Source organism: Opisthocomus hoazin, chromosome 2, assembly GCF_030867145.1.
Source record: "Opisthocomus hoazin isolate bOpiHoa1 chromosome 2, bOpiHoa1.hap1, whole genome shotgun sequence".
Taxonomy (NCBI): domain Eukaryota; kingdom Metazoa; phylum Chordata; class Aves; order Opisthocomiformes; family Opisthocomidae; genus Opisthocomus; species Opisthocomus hoazin.
In genome coordinates, this window is record NC_134415.1 from 108,494,773 (window position 1) to 108,522,500 (window position 27,728).

Genomic DNA, 27,728 nt, shown 5'->3' on the forward strand with positions numbered 1-27,728 from the left:
GTCCAGACCCCTCTGCAGAGCCTTCCTACCCTTGAGCAGATTGACACTCCCACCCAGCTTGGTGTCATCTTCAAACTTACTGAGGGAGCACTCAATCCCCTCACCCAGATCATTGATAAAGATGTTAAAGAAGATTGGACCCAAAACCGAGCCCTGGGGAACACCACTCATGACTGGCCGCCAGCTGGATTTAACTCCATTCACCACCACTCTCTGCGCTTGGCTGTTCAGCCAGTTCTTTATCCACTGAAAAGTACACCCACCCAAACCGTGGGCAGCTAGTCATGGGCAAAGACTGATGAAAAGACAGAGGTTTGGTCTCATGCAGTGCTTCCAAACTTCTCACTTTCGCATGTTGCAAGTGTGCTACCGTTAGCACAAACAGTTACAAATGGTAAGAATTTTTTTTTTTTTAGTGGAGATTCCCCTCATGTCTTAGAGGAGCCTGTGCTGCTCCATGATTCCTGCTGAGCCAAGGGCTCTGGCAGTTGATGCTGCCAGATATTCTTGTTGCAGTTTAACCCCCTTGATGTGTGCTTTGGCAATGTTTTTGTTGCCATAATAGAGTCTGCAGAACGGAACACGTGGACCTGCCTTGGGTCATAGTCCATGTTTTCCTTAAGTCAGCATATGTTAGTATGGCCATGGAGAGGTGTGATCTCTCACTCTGAAAAGGGGAAGAGCAGGGAAAGGTTATTATTATTTCAGATCACTGCTTTGATCCGTTTTACCATAAGCCCAGAAAACATGTCAACCATTTCATATCTTGGGCATATTAGCTTAAAATACTGAATAAAGTGTTTTTTTGCATTGAGATATCAGGCTGTGAAGAAGAGTGGCTGAAATATGGACGTGCATTGTGCTCTTCAAGTGTGCTCTGGGCTTTAATAACATCCAATGCAAAGGTATTACATATCTGAGGGAGGCACAGCTGCCTTCTCTGTGACCATGACTCAGAGTTTGAGACACTTACTTCCATACAGCAGCCAAAACCTGCCAGAGGGTTAGATGGAGAATATAGCCAAGACAAAACAAAGTACAGCTGGAACTGTACTGTGGTAGTCCACTAAATAATTTGTGCTATGGCAGATCTCCTTCCCCATTGAGACACTACATTTTTGTACTACGTATCTGCTTGCATGCCTTTCTGTCTGCTCACCCATCAACTTAAGGTGTCTGGACTACCAGCTGGCACAGTAAAGTCTGCCGTTAGAGGTTCACAAAACTAAAGTACACGTTGCTGTCACTGACTTTATTTTATTGTAGCTTAACCTGTTTCACCTTCATGTTTGAGGCATCTAGTTTCCCATGAGCCACTTCAGAGCATAACAGAAAACCAGCACAGCACGACTGTTCATTTGCATGAGTGATACCAGTATGATCTTCAAATAGAGTGTGTTAACCGTTAGTTAAGGCTATCGTTATCCCTTCTGACTAAACAGTTAGACAGTTCTCAGAGTCTTTCGCAACACTTCAAAAAAGAGGCACTGAAGATGGCACTTGCTATTTCTACAGTGCTATCCTGTTCATTTACATAATCAGTATATTAACTACTCTTCTTCTGAAAATGAGAAGCATCAAATAACTGGAATATTATCTTCAGTAATAGAATTGTTTTTCCATCACATAGACCCAAAATCTTGTTTTCTCTTCAGCTTTGCTTTCTGGGTCCCAGTGTCTCTGATGCTTCCGTCTCTCAGCTTTGCTTGTTTTTGTCACAAATACAGAGAAGTGACATTTACTGTGTTGGAAGGGTACCCTTACAAATCGTGTGGGGCAGTCTCTCTTCAAGCATTGCGAAAACCTTATTTAGGACAGACATTCCCTTTGTTTCAGCTACCAGTTCCATAAACTATGCAGCTGTTTTGATCTTTATCGTAAACAAAAATACCTAGCAGCACGTTACCTACCTTCCACAAGCTGCCTTCTGCAAACTACCTTCCAACACAGTTTAACTCCATCCCCAGTGGCATCACAGCATGGCAGAAAACAATGGCCTGAATTGAGAGGGCTTGCATTTCACCTCTGGATGACCATAGGGTACTAAAACCGACATATGAAAGATTCTGTATATCTAATCATAATGCAAAATTAAAACATAATTTTAAAAAGTTTACTATTTTTTTCTCCAGGGACTGCTGGGAGTCAAGATAATTTCCACAATAAATGGGATTGCTGGCATTGCTCCAAGAAAGCAAAAAGTGGGAGAGGAAACAGATTCAAGTCTGTGTCCTGTCTCCACCACAGCAAGCATTATTGCATTATATTTCACTCAAATGCAATTTCATGCTAATAACAAATTGCACTGGCCTTCGACTCGATGTTATAGGACTAAGTAGTGCAACATACTACTCAGTCTTTTGAAACAGCATTCACAAAGAAAGAATTGGAATGGATTTATCTTCAGTGAGTAATTTCGATATTTATGTGCATTTAATTTTTGAAAAATCCAGGAAAATTAGAGTCACTTAGGCTATAACTATACTTAGAAATAAGCTAGGTCCATTACCGACCCTTCAGCCAACTGACCTATGTGGTTAAACTTTCCCATCCTATAGAGAGGGTGGCCACTGGGTTAGTCCCTGAAAAATGCCCGGGCACTACCTAGCAGGGAGCCGGGTGGCCCAGGCTGCCAGAGGGCTGGGGATCGCGCTGGCCGTGCTAGGAGTTCGACAGAGGTGGTGATCAGATGGCAGTGGCTGGGTGTATGCCCTGCTTCTGCCATCTGCAAAAACCAGCAGGGCAGACCCTGCACTTTTTTTTATTCGCACCTGGAGTAAAATATACTCCTTTCCAAGAGTAACTTAAAAGAAATGTTTCAAAAATTTTGATGCTTCTGCTCAATCAGTTACATTTACCTATTAGTATGTCGTTAAATCAAATTATTTATTCAGATGCAAATATGCATTTTCATTGTTTATGAATTTTTAATGATCGATTTGCTGGATCTTTGAGCAACACAAACCAACAATATAGGGGCTTATATTTGTCAAAGTAGAAACAGAATTTAAATGAGAAAAAACTCCTTGCAAGGAAGCCCGATAAAACTCAGAGGAGAAACATGAACACATGTCAAAGGTCTGTTGAAGGTTAAGTGAAGGCTTTTCTAATTTTCATTTTATCCTATTCAGGATAGTGATAGAAAACTAGGCTTATTCTTATGAAGACCATCTACGTACATTTGGAAGCCAATGTATGTTTTTATACCCCCAAAACTATCAATATTCAGTATTTATTACAGGTTTACTGGTGCTCTGTCAGACCCCAGTTCTGAGCTATCCTGTCACCCAGGTAGAGGACTAAGAGAGGATAAGCCCTATTTTATTTCTGTGCATTAGTTCCCTCCATCCTGGTAAACAAGCTAAAAAGACAGCTAATACAGCTGCCATCTTGAATTATGTAATTTGTCATAATACATGCCAGAAATGCTATTCAGCCCTGCTATACATGCAGGAATGCTGTTCAAAACATTGGCTTCTGGCTCAGCAGTGTGATCAGTGGTACAAAGGGTACTCAGCATGCAACGGGGATTACTGAGCTGTGCCGGGGGAGGGAGGAAGGCTCCATAACCACCATCCCTTGCTACACCCTTTGTAGCAGTGCTCCAGACATAAAAGGTAACCACAGTGTCAGGGAGACGGAGACGTACTGGGAGGAGATGGCTTGTGGTGAAAACCCAGGTTTTGGATCAGCACTTTGTATTCCTGTGAGACAAGAAATTTTTTGCAAGGAAAACATATAAGAACCAGAACAGCTGTCACGTTTCTGCCTGAAGTTCACTGGAAAAAACCGTGTGTGTTAGGCTGGCAGATTCAAGGTGCTGCCCCGCAGTTTAAGGGAAAACCAAGGATTTAAAAGATATCTGTCAGCAGCTGCTTGGCTGCTCAATTATTCCTAGTGCAGTGTTTGCGACAAATTCTCAACAGAGCCCCTAATATTTCACTGTATTACAAAAAGCTACCTCCTTTTCCGACTGCAGTTAGTGGTAACTACACCATTAAATCCTTTGGGACCATGAACAGGCACAGCTGTCAACCCCAGTATACTGCATCAGCACTGCACTGGTGTTTTAATCAATTATCTTTTGAGTGGTGTATTTGCAATACATGGAAAACTGACAGGAGACACAACATCTGGTATTGACCTACTAATAACCACCTGTCTTCAGGATTTGACAGATCAGCAAGACTTTTTGTCTTGAAACATATTCTTTGTTTGAATACGTATATCTAGATGCTGTCTGGATCTGTTTACAAGCTGTAGGGGTTTAGGGCAGGCACTGAGATCTGCCACTCACTGGAAAATTTGTGCTGTTATCTACATTCACTTGTGGGAGGCCCAAGCATAGCTGAAAACAAAGAACAGAATAGAATATATTTTATCTGGTCCAAGTACTTGGAAAGTTAGAACTGTCTCTGTGAAAAGATTTTCATTTGTGTCAACGGATACGCCACAGCCTCCAAAACAGGATGGCTGCATCCAAACTGCCTGCTGGGAATGATCCCTCGCCTACGGCAATGCTCAGAACGTGGCCAGGCAGTGGCTGGGACAGTGCTAATAGACCCAGGTGACAAGTCTGCTGCGGACCACTCCAAAGCCTTCTCAGTGTACATGGTCAGGCTTCTACCCTCAGGTCTGTGTGCTGGAAGTGTTTCATTTACCAGCAGGAAGACAGCCAGTCAACATGTGGAAGTCTGGGAAAGTCAGCTGTCTCCCCTTTCCCCATTGCCTTCAGCAGAATCACTCTTAACAAACCACAAACTTTAGATCACTTGCCCTTAGCACATCTTATCCCATGAGGACAATTGCCCTTTTGCAGCCTTCATAGTCATTTACAAGAAAATCCAGGACCGAAGAATTCACCACATATGTTTCTACCATGGCTGGGAAATTATGGGCTCCTCATCCCGAAAGACCTCTGCTCCCACTGACATGTACTCACAAGCTGAAAATTAACCACCTTTTTTGTTTCCTGGGGACTTTCACAAATTCAGACTGAACCAGTCAACGTACCCAGCATGCCTCAAACACCAAATTCAGCCCAGATACAAAGACTGAGGGTATAAAGAACTCAAATGTTGCTTCCAACTGCTGTCATTAAGAGGTCATCTTGCCATCTTTGGAAATCAGGCAGGTACACGTCTGCCAGCAATGCCTACGTTATAGGCCACGTTTTCATCACTGGAACTAATATTCTGGCAAATCCTTCAGATTCACATTCAGAATTTGGCTCAGTTGCCTAAACTGAGGCCTCTGGCACCCGTTGAGGTGTCATAAGGTATCCTGCCTGGACTGCAGTTGCCAATCGATAGCGGAGATCTGCCAGTCTTCTTTCATGGTATCTCCGAAATCTTGCAGCAGCCATGGTACAGATGCTGTTGTTTGCGCATCTGAATTGAGCCTCCAGACATGCGTGAGTAAGCTATACAAAACAGTATCGCAGCAAACTGTTCTCTTCAGTAACAGTGAAAGTTGATGGATTTCTTCCAGACTGCAAGCTAAATAATTCAAGTTAATTAAGCCAAAAGGATTTTTGCCAACAGTAGGTTTTTATTTTGTTTTATGAAAACGTGAGTCACTATGGTGTACTAGATATGGTATTACCTACAGAACAATAAACAAACTTTGATCAAAGTTTTCACTCTTAATTTCTTCACTTTATGTATTTCTCCCAGGCAAAAAGATCAATTTTCTGAGCCATGAGAAAAATCCAGTCACATTAATAGAAGCTGCAGATTTAAAATCAGGCTACCACTTTGAAACTGTCTTCAAAAGTATACTTATAGTTTAGTTTTAAAATGATATATTGAAAGGATAAAAGTGAGAGAAAAATAAAGATCTATTGGAAAACATAAGTAATTACATATTTACTATAGCTTTAAAAAAAATGCAATAAAACAAAACCCTCCACATTGTGTTTAAATGAGTATGATACAGTGTAGCTGATACATAAAGCATTGTGCCAATAAAAAAGCGTAAGATGCCAAGCATATGATACAATTACATATTTTTTATTATAACTAGTATAGAATAGTGTATTTTCTATTTCATAAAAAGCAAAAAAATGACAAATAACTATACTAAAAAAAAAAATTCTAGAGAAGAAATACTCAGAATTTTAAAATTTGGTAAAAATATGGTTATATTTCCTTTAAAGAAACTTAACAAACTCTTTCTGAAGTAGCAGGTTTGTTACATGGATGGAGGAAGATGGCAGTTTTTCATCCAGTAATCACAAGAAACTCTAGCTAATTTAAACAAAGACAAAAGTTAGCTTTTTAACTACAGCATCACATTTTCTCACGGATACTGACCACTACCAATATGACACAAAGAAAAATTACCCAAGTCATGGCAACTTTCAGAAAGGTGTATAACACCCTATAGTGAAACTTACTTTTGATGATCTCCCAGTGGTCTTTGTCCAATGGATTTTAATAATGACTCTGGTCGAACTGTTAATTTTGGTGATGTCTTGGGGCTAGTATCAGAGTCTCCACTTTCTTCATCTCCCATGGCCTTAATATAGCTCCCACTTCTCATTCTTCTGCAGGGGATCTCTTCATCTTTCCCACCAGCTGGGTATCCTCCCCATTCATCCTGAGGTACCTTATGGACACAATAAAACACACATGCAAAGCGTGAATTATTGTTTTCATATATTTAAATACTTCCTTCAGTTTTTCATTTTGCAAAGACAAGTCATGAATTTTTTATTCTTCGGAAACAGATCACTTACAAAAGAAATTTCTAAGGTCCCCAAATGATTTGGCAATTTAATTCCAACTTCAAGATTAGAAATTTTCAGTTTATAAATGTTGGAACCTAAGGAACAATCAAGTCATGGTTTGTGAGCTGAGCTGCAATATCTATTTGTAGACATGCTCTGAAGTGCAGAAAGTAGCTCAGCTTAACATCTTAAAAGTTTGCACACAGATCTTCAGCTGATAAACAGTAAGTTGATCAGGTGTCTCAGAGCTAAAAGTTGTTGAAAGCCAAGCACTTCAGAGTCTTTTACCAACCCTCCTTATATGGGGCTTTGGCTGCTTTTCAGGAAGGTGAATGAAGTATTTAACTAAGCTGTGATTTTGGCATATATGGATATGATTCTGATTTAGGGCAAACTTCTGTGAAAAAAAAGCAAATGTGTTAATTTGTCTTTTTTCTTATTGAGAAAGTCCAAAATAGTTCATAGTGGCTGTAACATACCAGGAACGCAGCCATTTAATCATAAATACATTTGGTTGAGGCTGCTTTTATGCAGCTGAGGTGACTTTTCAAATAGTAAAATCGTTAGTCAGCTAATCCCCAGCTGGTGGATGGAGATCTCTCTGCACCACAAATCAGCAGAGAATCGAGCAGGAGTAGATTTTCTGATCCAGAGTGAAATCAACCTTGTTTTAAGACTTATGGATAAACTCAGCAAGCCTGTCTCTGCCAGTATTGCTGATTCTTTGCTTTTTGTTTAGTCTTCCAAGACGCTGAGTCCTCTGGTCCTAATCCAGCAACACGCTTAAGCATTTACTTAACTTAAAGGATATCAGCAACTCTCTGAAATCCTTTATAATGACTCATGGTTAAAATGGAGGACGTGACAGAGTACACCAGTGGACCAGGGCTGATGCACTGGCAGCATCGAATCCTTTATCAACATAATGATTTTGTGTATATTAAACGGTACAGTGGCATTACTTACCAATATACCTTAAATCTAAACTTCCAGTTAGACACATACTAAGGAGTTTCTGCAAAGCAGGATGTCTAATAAAGACTTTCTAGTCGGATATACTTGAGACTTTCTACTGACAGATTTCTCTGGGGAGCTGAAGCAAACGCTCCCACTGGTTTCCGCAGTCTTGGAGATGGGATTTAAATAACTAATACAATATGCCTGTCATCTTTACTGCCCTTTCAAGATACATGAATAAGCCACACGGTGGGTGAACAGACCTGGTGCTTTGAGTCCCAAACAGAGATTTAAGGGGAAATGAAGTTTTAAAAGAGGGTGAATAAGTAAAGATAGAGATATTAAATTTAAGAAACAAGTTCGGGAGAGAAGAAAGAGTGCCTGAAGATTAAGTCAGATAAGAAGATCTGAAACAGATCACACAGATCAGAAAAATGTTAGAGAGAAATATCAGAGAGAAAAATTATGAGTTACATTCTTATACAAAGTAATATGACAGAGCATGAATCTGAATGAAATATGGGTTAGATCGTGCAAAGAAACAAACTTTTCACATTATTCACCTTTGGAAGGTGATTGGAAAGGGAGTATGAAAAATATTCCCAAACTTGAAGCCTGTAAATGTGATACATCATCCTCATTTCTTTTCTAAGACCTAGTCTGTATGAGATTAATGTTGGAGGAAGGATTTTGAGATTCTGGGAGACCTAAAAGGTATTTACATGTAGTGATAATTGTAACAGCCAGACTCCTAAAATATTCAAAATAAATATATTTTCTTCAGCTCTATTTTTTATCTAGAGCTGGTGATACTATTGACTGCAAAAATCTGAGTTAGAGAGCAATATTAAGAAAAATCAGTTGATATCATACAAACATACTCTTGCTTTTAAATGTTCTTTATTACTTGTATGTCAGCATAGCTGAAGACAAAATCCAAATGCTGAAAAAGCATTTAGTGGCATCTACATGAGCCCACTGCAAGCTATACTTTTCAATTTTCTGTATCAAGGCTGAATTATTATGTTCAGTCTTAATATTCTACTTTCAGAAAACTCATAACTTTTTCACTGAATAATTATTTGGGCTTGAAATTTCTTTCCTTCATTTTATTTTGAAGATAAATAGAGTTTAAAAATACATTGATCAATAACCTTTTACTTACTCAAATGCAAAAAATGATTAGTTTCTCAGTCTTCTTTTGTCTGAAATCCCATGTTCAAATAACCAGATAAGGACTGGATTTAAGTGAGTAAACACAGGCTTATTTGTTGATTGAAGTTGAAAACTTAATTTAAAAGATACGAATGACTGATTTTTTATATTAAGTATCTAAAAAAATAAGTTTCTTCACTGTGATAAGCAGCTTCATGAGGACAAATCTTACAGTTATGTGCCTTACTATTTTTGTTTATTATTTTTATTTTGCTTTCTGAATTCGTAAGTTAAATGAATTCACATGCAAGCCAAAAACTGCAGACGCCCTGCTCCATTTGTGCTTGTGATGTACTCATGGTACACACAAATGCACCAAGAATCCCTTTTTAATCAGGGTAGCTCGTTGACTACCACAGAAGCCTTTATGTTTGAAAAAACATTATTCACAATTAAAATATGTCTATTTTTTTACTCGAATCATTCAAAGGAGCAGAATACATTGAACACAGGGAAAATGTTTCTGGAGCCTGGTAAGCAAGTTTGACAATGTGTTCTCTCAGAAGGTTTCATGCACAGCCTACAAAAACAGCTGGAGTCCTGCTCCTGTCTTCAAAAGCCAGTGAAGGGGCCCTTGACGTTGTTTTTCCTCATGGACTGAGATTAGAAGCAAAATGTGAGACCCAGTTTGTCCTGGTTCATCATTTACTTAGCTGATAGATTAAATACTTTGAAAAATCTTTCCAAATCCAGGCTGTCTCAGACAGGCCTAACATAACTTTAAAAAAAGCAGAGATGTTATACTAGTGTAGGAAAGTTTTTTATTTTGAAATATTAACAAAAATATTTAACAGCATGTGTGAGGGTCATTAAATTAATATTTTCCAAAACATGGAAAGGGCTTCGCAGCTTGCCGAAATGCTTTCTTACAATACTTACCAGCCCCTGAAATTCCCATCTGCAGGGCTTGCAGCTGCTAATTGGGAATAATTACCCTAATTATCTACTTGCATATAGTGATGAGTGCTGATATTTATAATGTCTAAAAAGGCCTTCCTCCTGTTCTAGATGTTAACATGAATCCTTGTATATGCAGTTTCTATCCACAGAGGAGTTAGGCTGCGTATTACCATATGAATTTCCTTTTGTAAGAACAACGAGCTGACAAGGTCTGGATCTTTTCATTTAATTTTGTCACCGGCTGCTAATTTGGTTATAACTACTACAGAAAATTATGAGACTCTTTCATAAATTTCACGCACTGTTGCTGTGAGAAGCACAGCTATGTTCAGGAAATTTAGGATCTTTTAATTGTTCTGCTACTTATTCAGTGTTCTGTTTTACATTAGTCACCTAGGGCAAATTGTATTAAAGCAGCTGGTACCTAAAACTTACTACATTTTATAGAGCTGATCCTGAGAGCGAAGCCCAGAACCTTAGGAAGGATCCTAAATTCCCGATAAAAGGCATTCAGGAGAGTTAGCTCCTTCATAGTAGCATCCAAAAAGAACCAAAAACTCTCTTTAGTTAGCAACAAAAATGAGAAGCATGAAGAAAAACCTCAAAATGCTGCTCTTTTCTTGGGTTTATTGCATCTGATTACGGGTAGCAGAAAGGCCCTTCTGTCATTTCCCATTGACAGCCTAAAACTATTTTCTGAAGAACAAATTCAGATATTCTTTTCAAAAGAACTGAGCAGCCTTGTTCTTTCCTTCCATGGTGAAACGACTGTGAAAGCGGGAGACACTGCTACTCACCTTCTAATCAATAACAGTTGGAGTGCTTGGGAAGGAGAAGACTTAGGGCTGACTGATAAACTGCCATGCTCTCCTCCTCTTTTTGTAACTAATGGCCTTTTCATGAAACGCTCACAGACTGCCTGGGGAGGGCTCCTTAGAAGAGCAGGACCCAGGAAACTACAGGCTGCTCAGCCTCACCTCCATCCCTGAAGAGGTGATAGAACAGCTCATTCTGGAGGTCATCATTAAGCAAGTGGAGGAAAAGAAGGTTGTCAGGAGTAGTCAGGATGGACTCACCAAGGGAAAATCATGCCTGACCAATCTGATAGCTTTCTACGATGGCATGACTGGCTGGGTAGATGAGGGGAGAGCAGTGGATGTTGTCTGCCTCGACTTCAGCAAGGCTTTCGACACTGTCTCCCATAACATCCTCCCAGGGAAGCTCAGAAAGTGTGGGCTGGATAAGTGGTCAGTGAGGTGGATTGAGAACTGGCTGAATGGCAGAGCTCAGAGGGTTGTCGTCAGCGGCGCAGAGTCTAGTTGGAGGCCGGTAACAAGTGGTGTCCCCCAGGGGTCAGTACTGGGCCCAGTTTTGTTCAACATATTCATCTGTGATCTGGATGAAGGGACAGAGTGTACCCTCAGCAAGTTTGCTGATGACACAGAACTGCGAGGAGTGGTGGATATATCAGAAGGCTGCGCTGCCATGCAGTGAGACCTGGACAGACTGGAGAGCTGGCTGAGAGGAACCTGATGAAGTTCAACAAGGGCAAGTGCGGGGTCCTGCACCTGGGGAGGAACAACCCCATGCATCAGTACAGGCTTGGGGCAGACCTACTGGAGAGCAGCTCTGTGGAGAGAGGCCTGGGAGTGCTGGTGGATGACAAGTTGACCGTGAGCCAGCAGTGTGCCCTTGCTGCTAAGAAGGCCAATGGGATCCTGGGGTGCAGCAAGAAGAGTGTGGCCAGCAGGTCGAGGGAGGTTGTCCTCCTCCTCTACTGTGCCCTGGTGAGGCCTCATCTGGAGTACTCTGTCCAGTTCTGGGCTCCCCACTTCAAGAAAGATGAGGAGCTACTGGAGAAAGTCCAGCAGAGGGCTATGAGGATGATGAGGGAACTGGAGCATCTCTCCTATGAGGAAAGGCTGAGGGAGCTGGGCTTGTTCAGCCTGAAGAAGAGAAGGCTGCGAGGGGACATTATAAATGCCTATAAATATCTGAAGGGTGGGTGTCAGGAGGATGGGGCCAGACCCTTTTCAGTGGTTCCCAGCGACAGAACAAGGGGCAATGGGCACAAACTGAAGCATAGGAAGTTCCAGCTGAACATGAGGAAGAACTTCTTTACTTGGAGGGTGATGGAGCACTGGAACAGGTTGCCCAGAGAGGTTGTGGAGTCTCCTTCTCTGGAGATATTCAAAACCCGCCTGGACACAGTCCTGTGCAGCCTGCTCTAGGTGACCCTGTTTTGGCAGGGGACTTGGACTAGATGATCCACAGGAGTCCCTTCCACCCCTAACATTCTGTGATTCTGTGACTTCACGTACAAGAAAGTGTGATGCAGCCTTGTCATCCAGGCACTTACCTGGAATGACGAAGCTTAGTTATAGTGCCATGAACACTCACATGATTTTTATGTGGAAGGGTGCTTAGAGAAAACTTCTGGAGCATCTTGACGAAGAAAGAGCTGTCTATGCTCCAAACTGCCTTATGGCCTGCTGCTCAGAATGCAGTCTGGGGAACTGAGAAGCTGGGGGTTTGACCTTGTGCAGGCTAAGGAAGAAACTGAACTCACACCTTCAGAGTCCGTACTCTAGAAACTTTGTTACTATGCAAATAGATTTCCTTGTTTTAGAAGCATCGTGGTTTACCCTCAGCCAGCAACAAAGAACCATGGTCGTTCTCTCACTCCCCTCCCCTCGGTGGGATGGGGAGGAGAATTGGAAGAAAAAGGCAAAACTCTTGGGTTGGGATACGGTTTAACAGAACAGCAAAGGGAGAAGAAATTAACAACAATAATACTGACAGAAAAAATATACAGAGTGCAATTTTGTCACTGCCCGATGCTCAGCTTGCTTGTGAGTAGCAAATCCCCATCCTCCAGCCAGCTCCCCCACTTAAGTACTGAGCATGATGCCACATGGTATTGAATATCCCATTTGTTTGGCTGGTTTGGGTCAGCCCACCCAGCTTCTTGTGAAAATTAACCCTACCCCAGCCGAATCCAGCACAAGAAGAAAAGCCACTATCCTTGTGTTTTATTAGTTCTTCCTGTTGGGTGTCTTGGTTGTTCTCAGATTAAACCTGTCAGCAGAAAGGGATTCTGGACCCCTGGCTGCACTTCAGCGGTAAGTCTGTCCCCTGACTTTCAGATTGCACAGATTTTGCATGTAAACAACAGCATGTTGTCTGGGAAAGCAGGGATGACTTCACCAAACCTCCGGCACAAACTAGGAATCATGGAGTCACTGAGGCTGGAAGGGACTCTGGAGGTCTCCAGTCCAGCCTCCTGCACAAAGCACGGTCAGGTACAGCAGGTCACCCAGGACTGTGTCCAGATGGGTTTTGAATGTTTCCAAAGATGGGGACTCCATAAGCTCTTCAGGCAACCTGTTCCAATGTCTGACCACACTCAGGGGGGAAAAAGTTTATCCTTGTGTCTAATCAGAGATAGGTAATCTAGGCTCCCATTCAGGAACTGGTGCTAGCAGTGTGAATAACCAACCTCATATCTAAGAAACACTGATGTCAAAACTGGAAGAACCAATGAAATATTGATTCCTCCAGACTTTGACAGCTGTTCATTCAAGTTTTTTTATTTCAATTTAGGATTTGGCTACTGAAGTCAAACTGGGAACAGCCACTGGCATTTCAAAACAGATCTGCTCCTGTTATTCCACCCACTTCTACAGAACTTGCTCCCAGCTCCCAGCATTTTAAAGGTGTTCCACCACTACACTGCTGATCTGCTTAAAATCTGGCATTTCACTTTGCTATCTAAAATGAAACACTGCTAAATATATGGCTTCAGTTGAGAGAGCTGACTATCACTTCTTTATATTTCATTGTCAAAGGTTAAAATGAGGATTACCCATCTTATAGCAGTCCTGTGAAATTTAATTAGCATGCAGATGTAAAATGCACTGAAATATTCATTATGACCTAAATCTTATTTTAGTAATATAAATTTCACATCTTACTAGAAGCAGAAGCTGTCTGTGCAAGAAATTAGACTATAGATGGCATGAAGGATAAGATATGAAACACTCTGTAGTAGATGTGTAATTTTTCTAATTTTGATTCTTTCTCAGCCTGGTCAAGAAGATGACCTGCCACTCAAAAAAAGGACACAATCTGAAGTGTAGGTAAGAGATTTTCTCTTAGGTCATGCCTTCTTCAAGTGGCCTCAGAAAAACAGCCTTTGTGCACAGCTGCAAGTAGATGTAGATCTTGCAAGGCAGACAGAAATGTTTTACAGCGTGGTAGAAAGTTTCCTTGATATTATAATGGGAGGTGGGAGCTGGACCTCCTGAGTTTTCCAAAATTTTCCTGAAGAAGGAACACTGACCAATTACTAGAATTTTCTTCTGAAGTTAATGACACCGATGACGTTCCACTATTTACTGGCTATCGACTCTAGACCCTATTGGTCTAGCTTATCTTCAGCACGGAAGAGTGCAGTATCTCAAAATAAAACTTTATTTCCTCAGTAGATAACCTTGTGTCTACACCTCAACACCATTCTCAGTGCACATTGTTAGTTTTTTTCTGTGGGTTTTATTTTAATGTGCTGATTCATTGTTCAAAGAATACAAATTATACAATGAAGCCACTAAAAAATCTCTACAAAATATGCCAGAGACTCCTCTTCACCACTAACAACGCCAGTCCTCATAATTAGCTTTAATTTTCCCATGCCACGCCCCACTCCCTGAACTCATTGACAGCTCAGAAGCACAGAGAGTTCTTGCAGCATTCCCTAAAGTTCTTTGACACTGTCCATCAATGCAGAAGCTAATCTGAGAAAGCAAGGGGCATCTTTGTCTTGCCATCAGTTCTCTCCAGGCTTTGCTATGAACAGCCATAGTATCATAGAATCGTAGAAACAGAATAGTTGGGTTGGAAGGGACCTTCAAAGGTCATCTAGTCCAACACCCTACAATGAGCAGGGACATCTTCAGCTAGATGAGGTTGCTCAGAGCCCTGCCCAACCTGGCCTTGAAGGTTTCCATGGACAGAGCATCTACCACCTCTCTGGGCAACCTGTGCCAGTGTTTCACGACCCTCATTGCAGAAAAATTCTTCCTTATATCTAGTTAAATCTACCCTCTTTTAGTTTAAAACCATCACCTCTTGTCCTATCCCAACAGGCCCGGCTAAAAAGTTTGTCCCTATCTTCCTTATAAGCCTCCTTAAAGTACTGAAAGCCCACAATAAGGTGTCCCTAAGAGTCTTCTCTTCTCCAGGCTGAACAGCCCCAACTCTCTCAACCTTTCCTCAGAGGAGAGGTGCTCCAGCCCTCAGATCATTTTTGTGGCCCTCCTCTGGACCCGCTCCAACAACTCCATGTCTTTCCTGTGCTGAGGGCTCCAGAGCTGGACACAGGACTCCAGGTGAGGTCTCACCAGAGTGGAGCAGAGGGGCAGAATCACCTCCCTTGCCCTGCTGGCCACGCTTCTCTTGATGCAGCCCAGGGTACGGTTGGCCTTCTGGGCTGCGAGCGCACATTGTTGGCTCATGTCCAGCTTTTCATCTGCCAGTACCCCCAAGTCCTTCTTGGCAGGGCTGCTCTCAAGCCCTTCATCCCCCAGCCTGTATTGATACTGGGGTTTGCCCTTACCTGGATGCAGGACCCTGCACTTTGCCTTGTTCAACCTCACGAGGCTCACATAAGCCACTTACTGAGCTTGCTTTTATTAGAAGAAAAGGAAGAAAATCACACAGATCCCAAACAATATATGCTTTACACTGGGTTGAAAATTAAGGAATTTGGGCTGGACATCCATTGAGAACACAGAACACAAATATAATATTCCAGCTGGGACATATTCAAACAGGCAAACCAGCATTATTTACTGCCTGATTTTAGTTTTTCCTGTGTAGTTCCAACCAGAGCTGCACTAACTGATCCTTGATGGAAAGAAGACTTCCATCCAGTGTACTCAAGATTGCTTAGTCATCACTTCTGTATTTTCTACAGAACAGTGTTCTTTTCATTTAAATAATGCTTTGTAACTCTTATCTCAACAGTGATGAACTAAAAAAAAAATGAAGCAGCAACAAAGTGAATTGTAATCTGAGGATGGTTAAATATTGTAAATAGTGTTGTGAGGACTCCTGGCTTTGATTATACTCTTCGGATGAATGTGTGCCAAATGTCCACCTCATGACTCGCTGTGGTCATGCTGCTGGCAAAGACCCTTGCTGTTATACCACCTGCAAATCCTCTGCTACATTTCTGGGTCTTTCTGGGACGCTCTGGAGTCTGCCGTTTTGACGTGGAGGAGCAAGGTGCAGTGAGACAGCAGCGGTGGGCTTGTCCACACTATAAGTGATTTTTGCTTGATAAACCTGGAGCTCACTGAGATCTTGTGCCAGAACTCTGATATGAGATGAGCTTGGACTGAAGGGAGGGCTTGGCCTGTACTTAAATGAGAACCTAGATATACACAGCCTCTCAATCTAAGACACAAAAGCTGCAGAGATTCAACTGAGAAACCTAGGTTCCAGTTGGCTGCGTATTTCCTTTAGTAAGTGACCCAGGATGCTGCTTCATGGTCAGCTTAAGCTGCTTTAAAATTGCACTACCATCAATTTAAGTGGGATGGGTTTTCCTTCAGCAATATTCACCTTTTCAAAAAATACTGCTAATGGTAAAGCGACTTAGCGTGCTGCCTGGAAAATTACCCTAACAACAATAATAAAGATAAGTAAAGACAAGTTTTCAGCTGAACTGGTGAATTGCTCCAGCTCGCTGTGCTGCTGCACAATTGTCAGTACTAGCGAAAGAGAAGGATGGAAATGGTATGGTGACTACCCTAGGGTTGCACATACATTAGTAAATGAAGACCACTGTCTTGCCTGGAGGTCAGCTGGCCTGCAGCACTGCACACGCATGCTTATCGAGCAATCTTTGCCTCCAAACCTGTGTGACTACCAGGAATGGCCCCTGGCCTGTGCTAAGTCCTCAACTGTACCCACACAACAGCGAAGAGGATCAGGATGCAGTGCCAAGGAACCCTTCCTGACACTATGCAGTTTGACAGCGTAGATGTAGCGTAAGGTAGTGATTGTTTTAATAATGGAGGTCCACAGAAGCATCAAAGACCATAACTTGGAACTTCTCATGCTTGCCACAAAACGCAGCATTTCTGCCAATTAATTTGCCATAGTCATGCACCCAGAGTTTGTTTTTCTACCTCTTTGCCTTTTTGGACCAGCTCACAGTTGCATTTTCCTTTACATCTTTCTTTACAAATTGAATTGATTTAATTACAATTCAAATTCTTCTAAAAGCAAGCATCAAAAGGCTGAAGACCTAAACCGGACTGCAGCTTGTCACTCACTACAGGTGAAGGGGAACCAGGAATACACCTGCCAGCTGGGCTGCCTGACTGACAGGGCAGCAGACGAGGCCCAGGGGACCACAATACCAGCAACTGACGCTAACTACAAGTTTTCCTGGCAGATAGTTTTGGGAGAGGTAGATTCAGTTGCCTGAACCACATTTGCAGGCTGGATGGAGCCCAGTACGTGCACAGCACAGTGAAGAAAACCAGACCGGTTTTTGACCGATGAAGTTGTGAAAGATGAGTCCCTGAGTGTGAGGTGTGTGCTCCTGCTCTTTTGGGGTCACCTGCATCCCTGAGGCCTCGCTGCACCACGTCCAATGCTCCCGCAGGCAGCTGGGGCACTGTGCAGCACAGCGCGGGCGTTGCAGCGCCTGACTGCTCTCTCCTTTTCTAGCCACTTTTAGAAATGGGAAAATAAAGCATCATCAGCCTCTTCAACCCAGACTCTCAACACTGCATGACCTATCAGCCAAAATCACCTGTAGGTCCCTCTGGAAATATCTTTGCTTTTACCACTGTAGATGCTAACGGAAATTCAGAGCTGTCACCTTATCATTACCTGTGTGAGTGGGGAAGGACCCCACAGACCATTCACTGTCACAGAAGTATAGAGTAAGAGACAAAAATGCCCTTAAAGGAAGAAGAGCAGAGGTGCTCCCAACATACTTACAATGCACAGCACCTCCAAAATCACAGAGACTGCAGACGTAACAAGGACTCTGATGTTGCAGAGCTGTTATAAGGCTGGGGAGGGAAGAAGAACCTAAAAGGCAGCATACCCAGGGCTGACCCAAAAGAAACCTGTGGTAAACTGTGTCTTCTTTAACCTAAGCAGGAAATTCTATCACTTTTTTTTTTCTATTTGTTATAGGGCTACTACTGAAAAAAGCAGTGCATGTCTTTAAAACATAAATAATTTTAAAGGCTATATAAAATAGATATATTTGCTGCTCATCCATTTTTCTCATTTTAACTAATGATTGACAGTTCTGAACAGTTAACTCCAGATGACTCCAATTATTTAGCTTACAGAGTGAAATGAGTAGTTTTTTCCAGTCTAGCTACTAGGTAACACTTAACTGTCTGCACACTTCTGAAGAGATCAGTTTTGCCTACCAGAAGTACCAGGGACCTTATCCATATAGACATTCAGCCATTTAAACACATGTGCAACTCCACTTTAAAAAACAGCCTTCAAGCACAACACCGTGAGATGGCCAAAACCAGCGGGGAAAAAAAACAACATAGCAACATTTATGAACGCTTCACCATTTTTTGCAGTCACCTCTTTGCAGGAAAAATGGTATAGAGCGCTCGGGAGAGGAGCTGGGTCTGCCCTAGGCAGCAAGCCTGCAGAACTGGAGGGTGTGTGGTCTTTACAGCCCCGTGTGTGCTTTCAAGGCAGTCACGTTGGACAGATGCAACTGGCCTGAGTGTATAAAATAATAGGTTACTCGTGGCTGAGAACTTCTTCACACCCAGTGACACCTTTGGGTAACTGCTGCAAAGGTCAGCCTTCAGCTTCAGTGAGGTGAATGCTGAAAAACAACTCAGCAGCACTCTGTACCAACATTATAAAGGACAATTGCCCTTGATTAAAGGGCAGTGGGATCACAGCCTCTCTTTTCTACTCCTAGCTTTGACATTTCTGCAGTAATAGGGACTCGTTTTGGCAGCTGTAAGAAAATACTAGCTCTGAAATCGTTCCACTCTTGTTTGGAAAAAAGCTTCAGCAACTCATTTCAAGCAACATGAGCGTCCTAGCACATGGGCATGGAAGCAGTGCGCTGTTGTACCACTGATTAACATCGTCATTCAAGACACCAGTAATCTGCCCGTGGCAGAGGGGTTGGAACTAGATGATCTTTAAGGTTCCTTCCAACCCAAACCATCCCATGATTCTATGATTCCAATCTGAGACAAATGTGTGGTCAGAGTTTTACACAGTCATTGATTTAATGTATCTATTTTCTATTAGTTTTTTTTTTTCCCCTTGGAAGGAATATTTAAGAAGTATTCTAGTTTTTGTGACCCATGAAACCATCAGCATTCTGTAAATACACAGGGAAGTGTCAGCTTTATTAAATCCTTTTTACTTAATATTCTTAAAATCGTAAGTGCAATACTTCAGAGAGATGATGGGTCGAGAGAACATCACAGGGAACAAGTATGAGCGGTTGAGCTCACTGCTCTGTGTGGGAGGACTCCATCGTTACTGACCTGGGGAGTAACTCCATAGAGTGGCCCCAGGCACTGCACCAGATGTTGCAGGCTGGCAGTAACACTGCGAACGGACTGTGGGCCATTAACGATGCCATTATTTCCCTTATGATCTGGGCATTACAGGTCTCTCATGCACATCTCCACTCCTGACTGGGAGGGCACAGGGCTAGCTGAGACATCCTTGTCGGACTGTAATGGGCTGTTGAAATCAAAATCGTACAGCACGTGTCCATGCAGATTTAGGACACAGACTACCCCACCACCCTACTAGCTACACTAGCTTTTCCTGCTGTGGAAACAACCCAGCTAATTCTGGAGTGGTAGCTGTCATAAATCATCCTGAAGGCAGCGTGGGGGTTAGCAATTTGGATGCTAGTATCAAAACTCCACTAGCTCTGGCTAACTGCACAGCATGCATCAGCTGGTAGAGTATTGGATGTAGTTTATATATGGGTTGATGTCAAGCAAACAGATACAATCTAGTTTCACAAAGATGAAGTGCTGAGAAAGGTGCATTGAGTTCATATCCATCCACCCTTGCAAAGCAGAGGGAGAATGCAACGCAGTAGCATGCCTCTCGAGGGCAACGGTCTTGTTTGTCCTGTCCCCCGCAGGGTTCCCGGAAAAATGTAACCGAGGGCTTAATGCCTGTTTATCCATTAGCTTGTCCTCAAAGCTCTTCTCCATGTAGGCATGACTTAAACCAGCAAAGAGCCTTGTTGAAATGGCTGCTTTTCTCTTTCTCTTTTTTTAAGAGACCAACTCTTGTGCTTTTCTTTCATTCTGCAGAGAACACAGCTGACATTATTACCCACACACTTAGCAATGCCAGTGCTGCAACAGATGACGCTAGTACTTAAATGCACTAGGAAGACAGGAGTGGGCTGAAGCCATTTTTAGAACAACATGCTATTTTCTCTTTTAGTGCTGACTCATTCACTGTACCTTGTGGTATGTTTACCTTGATTGCTTGCTGCTTCGCAGGCTGTTGAATGGCTGAGGGAGGAATATTAATCAGTGACACGTAGCACTGTGCTCCAGAACTTCAGTGATGGTGAGTCCTAAGCTCTCGCCTGTCCTTCGGTTTTATTGTAGGAATTGCTTTTTTTAACTAGCATTCACAGGTATTTTAGTCCTCGAAACTGTAAGCGACACTTTTGTATTTATCATTTTAGCACCGCTATCTAGTTCATATTCATTGTTTCTGTTGAAAATCTTTGCTCCTCAGTAGTTCTCGTATCAGAGTAAAATTAATCAAAGTCATTGCACTCTATATGTGTTGAACCTAATTAGCCCAAACAGTTGATGAAGACAGAAGAAATCTCACAACTCATTTATCTTTTTCTTCGCATATTTGATATTAAAATTAAAATGACATGGAGAGCAGCCACTATAGCTAAAGCTATACAAAAGTCCTCTTAACTGCATGTGTGATCTACTTGGGCTATTCTGCCTGTGGAGTGAGATGACAGAAGTGTTTTGTGCCCAGAAATGCATTTGTAGCTCAATTTGTCCACATTCAAAACAGAAATTAAAGGCCAATACATAAAACCTGTTGCTAATCATTCACAAGAATCTGATAAATGCTAGTAGTGCACAGTTTCAAACGGCTGCTCTCTGCTCCTGCGGCGCTTGTTGACCGTCTGGTTCACATTACAGTTAAGCTGATTTAACAGTGAGCCGGAGCCCAAAGGGGCTTCCGGCTTTCTCCCTCTCCCTTCTCTCTGCATGTTCCCACTACCTCCACTGTAGCAAGAGCTATGCAAATCCAATCCGAGCTTTAGACGAGAAAAACAATCGCTATTTTATACAGCTTTATTTCCACTAATTTAGTTCTCTGAACCTGTCCACGTTAGGAGTAGACGACCACCCGTGCTGGGACAAGGCACGTTGACTGCATCACCTCTAGCCTACAGCAGCATTCCCCCCGCACATGGAGATCCCCCAGCTGCAAGGCTGTCTGCGGAGTAGCGGGGAACGTGAAACCCTAAAAGAGGGGCCAGCTGCTAAGCCTGGAGATTTGCCAGGTTAAAGAAATACCTACTTTCACCCCTAGGACGTGACTTAAACGTACAACATGCGGACACCTTCAAAACCTCTTTTCTCATTTTCTGTTGTCAGGCATCTGTGAATTTGGTAGAAGCTCACTTCTCAGAAAGAAATTTCCTTTGCTCACTCTTCAGACTTTCAGTTTTCAGGAAAAAGCAGCTCAGTCATCGCTGTGGAAGGCAAAAGGAAGCCCAGAAACACAGCACAGAAAACATGGTCTCAATCAGAGGCCTAAGACACTGCCATGGTCTTCCAGTTTGGGACTCAGTATGCCAAAACTCTTCAGTGGAAAACAGAAGTAGCAGTATTTTATACAGGTGTCGAAAGAAAGAATAATAAGAAAGAGATCTGTAGATAGAAAAGTGAGTTGGGTACAGTGAATCCCATATAACTAGGTAGGGAGTAAAAGTCCTATATGTTATAAACTTATACTATTAATACATACACATAGAAAATGAATTTTTATTATTTTGGGGTATGTTTATGTATTCGTATGTAAGACTGCTGAAGGACTATAATTTCAGAGCTTTGCTTTAAAAAGAATTTAAAAATACATAGCTGACATCACTCATGGAAATGTCTTTTAATATCATGTGTTGTAATGCTATAAACCCTGTGAAGGGTCTGAGGTTTTTTGCTAAGCTGTTCACTTGTGCACCTCAGGGAAATCTGCTGCTGCATAATCAGCTTCATAATCCCTTGAATTCTCATTTCCAGATATTCCGGAGCAAGGCAGTGAACTCTCCCAGTTAGGGATCCTGACATGTTTCTCTATCTGTCTCAGTTTCTGAACTTAATGATTATTTTTATCCAATCATTATTTAGTGATGCTTCTTACACTGCCGAAATATCCTTCCTCCGTTTTGCAGATACAGTAGTTGAAGTGTGCAGTGATCAACAAATTACATTTCTTGGGTCAGGGAGAAAGCTCATGGCAGAGCTAATAATGGGACCTATATCTCTGGTCTCAACGATTACTGTGTGACAGCACAGCATCCCTCAAAGTGGAAGTTTCAAAACTAGGCATTTAGTTATGACATTGACAGAATGGGGTCCCTTCAATTTGTTTGCTGACCTTGGGCTAGTGAATAAGGCAGCCACAGAAACTGAAGGATATCTGTGCTCTGAATGGCATATTCAGATTCTACAGAACATATATTTTATTTTAAAATTTTGTAATGAGAATATTCCTGTTGTAGAATTCCTGCTATTGTTGCTTTAGACACAGCTATAGATTCTTTATTGTAGTAACTGAGCACTCAAGTACTAACAAATTTCCATTACAGGATCTCTGTGAACAGGCAATGGCTACTACCTCATTTTTAAAGATCACAGAGAAAGTCTCTGGTGCAGCAAAAATTTAAATTCACAACTCCTAGATTTTAAGCTGGATAAACCTACCAGTGGATGAACCTTCCTAATCACTGGATGAAAATTCCTTTCTGTAGTCATCCCAAATTCACAAAATGCATAAAAGAAGGCCTCTGCAAAAAAATGTGCTTTACTGCTTGCTAGGCTTGCCACTGGGCTTGATTTAAACCTTAGCGATAACCAAATTAGTTTGCGAACTCAGCAGTTCACATTCACTTGAGGGTACCGACGTAAGTTGGGAGTAAGTACACGAAAAGTAAAAACCGGTGGCTTCTGCAAATTAAAACGAGGTGTAAAGAGGGGGGAAGAAGAAGCAATGGAACACTGTCCTGGGTTCGGCCGGACAGGGTTTATTTTCACCAGAAGCCAGGAGGGGACACAGCCGGGCAGGCTGACCCAACCTGGCCAAACAGAACAGGGTGTTGGATACCATGTGCCATCATGCTGGGTTCCAGTCGGGGGAGCTGGCTGGCGGGGGGCGGAATTCTGTCGCAGCTCAGGAGCACGCGGGGCACCGGGCAGTGAGAGTTGCTCTGTGCATTTCGCTGTTTGCTTTGTATATTCTCCTTACCAGTATTACTGTCGTTACTGTTCGCTTCGTTTGCTGTTCTGTTAAACTGCCCTTATCCGGACCCACGAGGTTTTTGCCATTTTCTTTCCATTCTCCTCCCCACCCCAGCGGGGGGAAGGGCGGTAGAGTGACCGCCTGGTCCTTTGTTGTGGGCCATGGGCCAAAACTACAACAAACATGATGAGAAGGAAAAGCCCAAGAAGGAACCTCTGGTGCTGCCTTCCTGTAGAGGAACCAGAGCTGTCTGTGTAGGAGTATGTCACAGTAAGGAAAAAGCTGGCCTTACCTAAACTTCTTTAACGCCAGAGCTGTAAACATGGTTTCAGAATACAGACACAAGTGGAAGTCTCTGCACAGCACACACTTTCAGTTCTGGCTCATTCCCTTACATTACGAACTTCCAGGGAAGTGCAGGCTGTTTTACATACGTGAGAACTGTATTTGAATATGAAAAAGTATCACAGCTATCAGTCTAAATTGGAATCAATTTGCATGGCAATGCTATGAGGGTTGCAATTTCTTTATTTTCCTTCCTCTGCAATGAGGAACTTTCCCTGATTCAGTAGGGAAGATTGATCCAAGATGTCTGCACATGCATTTGAAAAAGTCTGGTTCTTCAAGTGTGTCATTACTATTGGTCCCCTATTGCTCAGAGGGGAGAGAGCTCTGCAAAGAAGTACAACAGTCTGTATTTGTTGGCTTCTGCAGAGTCCACAGGAACTGAAAATGTCTAAATACATAAATCTGGAGTGGAGATTTCCCTATGTTAATGTGACAGTCAGTTAAGGTCCGGAGAAAGAGAAGTTCTTTAAAAAGAAATAGAAGGTGCTCAGAACAATGTGGGCTTTGCAGGTTGTACCTGGTAGAACACCTAAGGGAGTATTTGCATACTTTCTTTTCCAGTGGCAAAGCCAGCTGAGAAGTTATTCTCCCAGCTCTACTCCTTTCTGCTCTACTCACGCTACAGTTCTCTGTACACCCTGATGCGCTGCTGACACTTGTCATGGGTCGGTGCTGGACCTAGGCCATGTAAATGATGTAAATACCTAAAATAAATATTTTGGAAGCTAACTTTTAAGCCCATATCACTTTAACAACCAGATCATCATGCAGCATCATAATTGGCTACACCAGCACGACTTTGGGGTGGCAAATGACAGCAAGCAGCAGGTAGAAAAGTCTAAATGCCAGAGCAAGTGGAAGCTTCTTGGTCGCTGCTAAAGAAAACAAGTGTGCAGAACACCCCACAAACAGTCTGAGTACCAGGCCTGAAATACTTCTCTCCCTGAGGTACTCATAAAACCTTTAACAAGGATAGCTTATAGTATGGCCTCAAGAGGCTCTCTGCATTATGATTCTGGGTGACCCAGTCACAAAAAGGAAGTTTTGTGAGTAATCGTCATCACGACAAAGCAACTGAGTACACCAGTAAATCTATTCTCCTGTTACTTAGAACAACCTGGAGAAAAGGAATAAAATAACACAAAAATAGAAATTCACACAGCCTGTTTTTTAAATTACTCATTCACAGATGTGTTTGGCACAGTTTCTCTAGCCCCCAGACTGCTGGGAAAACTGCACCATTTTTAGCCTGATGTGTGGATTTTATTGAGATGTTCAGTGTGAACTCCAAAGACGAATACACATCCACTGACCTTACACTAATCTATATCACACCAGTATTATTTAGATGTTAATCTATGCCCTATAAATCAAGACAAAAGCTAGAGTTTTCTCACTTTCATGGAATATATGCATTAGGTGAGATGTATATATAATCGTGAAGAGAGATACATAGATTATCCTTGTATTTTTTATGATGATTTAATGGCATAAACTGTGATGTTTTTTCCATTACAAATGTTAAGAAAATCTTCCTCTTACCTGAAGGTAATGGCATGGCCTCAAGGAAGGTTTGATTTCCTGATGAACCAGAGGCTTATCTAAGTTCAGCGATGATTTGCGATAAGCTTCTTTAGCCTGACTTACTGTAAGCGTGGACCAAGAACTCCTTTTCATATATTTACCGTCAGGGGTCATTGCTAGCCCTTCACAAGCCGAACATTTCACGTCATTGTTACTTTTGGAAGTCTTCAGTGAGAGATCCCCAAAATGCCCCTGGAGTGCCTCAGGGTAGCAATGGGATATATGATCTGCATGGTGCCTATTTACCACACTAGGGGTTCGGTACGTGCTATCGCTGTCCAAATTATCATCAGAGCTCCACCAGCTGCTCATTCCTGATTTATGCTTGCTTTCCGGTTTTCGCTCCTTACTTTTACTCCTTTTGCTGTGCTTGGAATGGTGCCCATGATGATGGTCGTCCCCTCGACTGTCTCCCTTTGTTCCATTAACGTTGCCCTTGGATGATCCTTCCAGAGAATGAGATTTAGTAAAAAGTTTCTGGACTGAATGAACGAGATGGCGTATTCTTCCCGGGCTCTCACTGCGTTGCTCCGCAGCTGTTGAGGTCCTCTGGTACTGTAAAGTGTGAAACCCGTCCCGGTGAAGAGGAAGTTGTTTTTCAAATTGGTCCAAAAGGTTTGCAGGAATACGGTTAATCTTAGGGTTACCGTGAGACATGGCGCAGTCGTCTCTTGAGTCGTAATGAGAGCTGTAGTGCATTCTGGGGAAAGTGCTACTTGACATGTGATCGCCCATTACCATGGGCATCATCATGCATTCAGAATGAATGGAGCTGCGTGGCGAGCAACGATGGTGGTCCATCGGGCAACTCTCCGTGGGGCTGAGAAGATACGATTGCCTTGGCTCCTGCCCATGGTGGATATGGTCGTGGGTGTGTTCACAATCTTCAGGGGATGCTAAGCCACAGGTATGAGCTGAACATAACTGTGGTTGGTTGCGACTACCAGATAATCCTTTCATATTCCTCGGAGCAGGAGAGTATCTTTCTTCATTGAAGTGCTGAGAAGGTGACCATGAGTACTGCTGGTCTGTCAGAACAACACATAAAACCTATGTTACGTGTCTGATTAAAAGATTAACTTCCAAAATCCAAGTATATTGCAAAACTAGACTTTTTCTCTCTATGAGCTTGATGGAAGGTCTCACTATTCATGGGATTTCATTCACGGTTTTAAAACTGGCTCCTGGGAGACCTTATTGTGGTCTTTCAGTACTTAAAGAGGGCTTATAAGAAAGATGTGGCCAAACATTTTAGCAGGACCTGTTGCAACAGAATAAGGTCTAATGGTTTTAAACTAAACTAGGGTAGATTCAGGCTAGATACAAGGAAGAAATTTTTTGCAGTGAGGGTGGTGAAACACTGGCGCAGGTTGCCCAGAGAGGTGCTAGATGCCCCATCCCTAGAAACATTCAAGGCCAGGCTGAACGAGGCTCCGAGCAACCTGATCTAGTTGAAGATGTCCCTGCTCATTGCACGGGGATTGGACTAGATGACCTTTAAAGGTCCTTTCCAACCCAAAGCGTTCTATGATTCTATGATGAGCAAATTATGGGCTGACTGCAGCCTCCTTCCTGTTTGCAAAATTGTCTGCTAGCAGTTCTAAATTTTATGAAGCTATTCATTATGCAAATTTACTCAAATAGATTTAATGGATACATTCGAGTATTCAGTTCATTATTTGATATTTGAAATTCATATGTCAAGCTTTGTGGCTAGTCATTTAAGTTACATGGGCCTAGTTTCGTGTTCTGTGCTTTTTCAGTTGGATGTCTTAACCTAAATATATTCTTTCTCCATGGAGCCATTTCATATCACAAACCGAACTTCATTTTCTTAAATGAATCTCAGCTTCAGGATCTCAAGTTCACTGTTCATAAACATAAATAATAAAGAGCAAAGAGAAAAAGAATATGAACATGCTGAAATGAAGCTTAATTTTTATATCACTAAACAGTTTATGAATAAGCATTTTATACAATTTGAACATCTGTTACCCTTAGTCCAGAAGTATTGCTATTCCCATAAGTGTAAAGTCTACTTTATTAAGCAGTTTTTTTCCTTTTTATGTCCAAATTAAAAAATATTTATTTAACGACTTCATGTTATCCCTGATAAAACAAATATCTTTAAGTACAAGCTATGGGTTTTTTATTATACTCGATTATTTGTTCCTATGGATCATGTGCTCCAAGTTGTGGTTATTAAGCAAGCATGATTATTAAATAAGAGTAGCTTATAAGCAAAGATTTTGATACTCAAGCCTTTGATTTATTTTCTCTCATTTCTTGCAGCTGTCAAATGCTACAAACAGAAATTTAAAAAACCCAGAAATGCTTCAATGTGATTTTCGCATTCACTTTCCCTCTTCAATTTCAGCTTATTTGAGCAACATTTCAAAAGCAGACAAAGATATAGAATGCAATACAATCCTTTAGAGGA

The 27,728-nt window shown here is 42.1% G+C and overlaps 1 protein-coding gene across 24 annotated transcripts in view; it reads right to left on the reverse strand.

Moving 5' to 3' along the window:
* Window positions 1-27,728, reverse strand: part of DLGAP2 (DLG associated protein 2) — a 501,744-nt gene that overhangs the window by 75,152 nt on the left and 398,864 nt on the right. For all 24 annotated transcript variants that reach the window (XR_012763250.1, XM_075414729.1, XM_075414734.1 and 21 more), the window contains 2 exons: window positions 25,247-26,316; window positions 6,398-6,609 (listed from right to left, as the gene is read on the reverse strand). Coding sequence is in view for 23 of the 24 variants with exons in the window: in XM_075414729.1 (XP_075270844.1) it covers window positions 6,398-6,609; window positions 25,247-26,316 (1,282 nt within the window). In the remaining variant the exon portion in view is untranslated. The remainder of the gene's footprint in view (window positions 1-6,397; window positions 6,610-25,246; window positions 26,317-27,728) is intronic.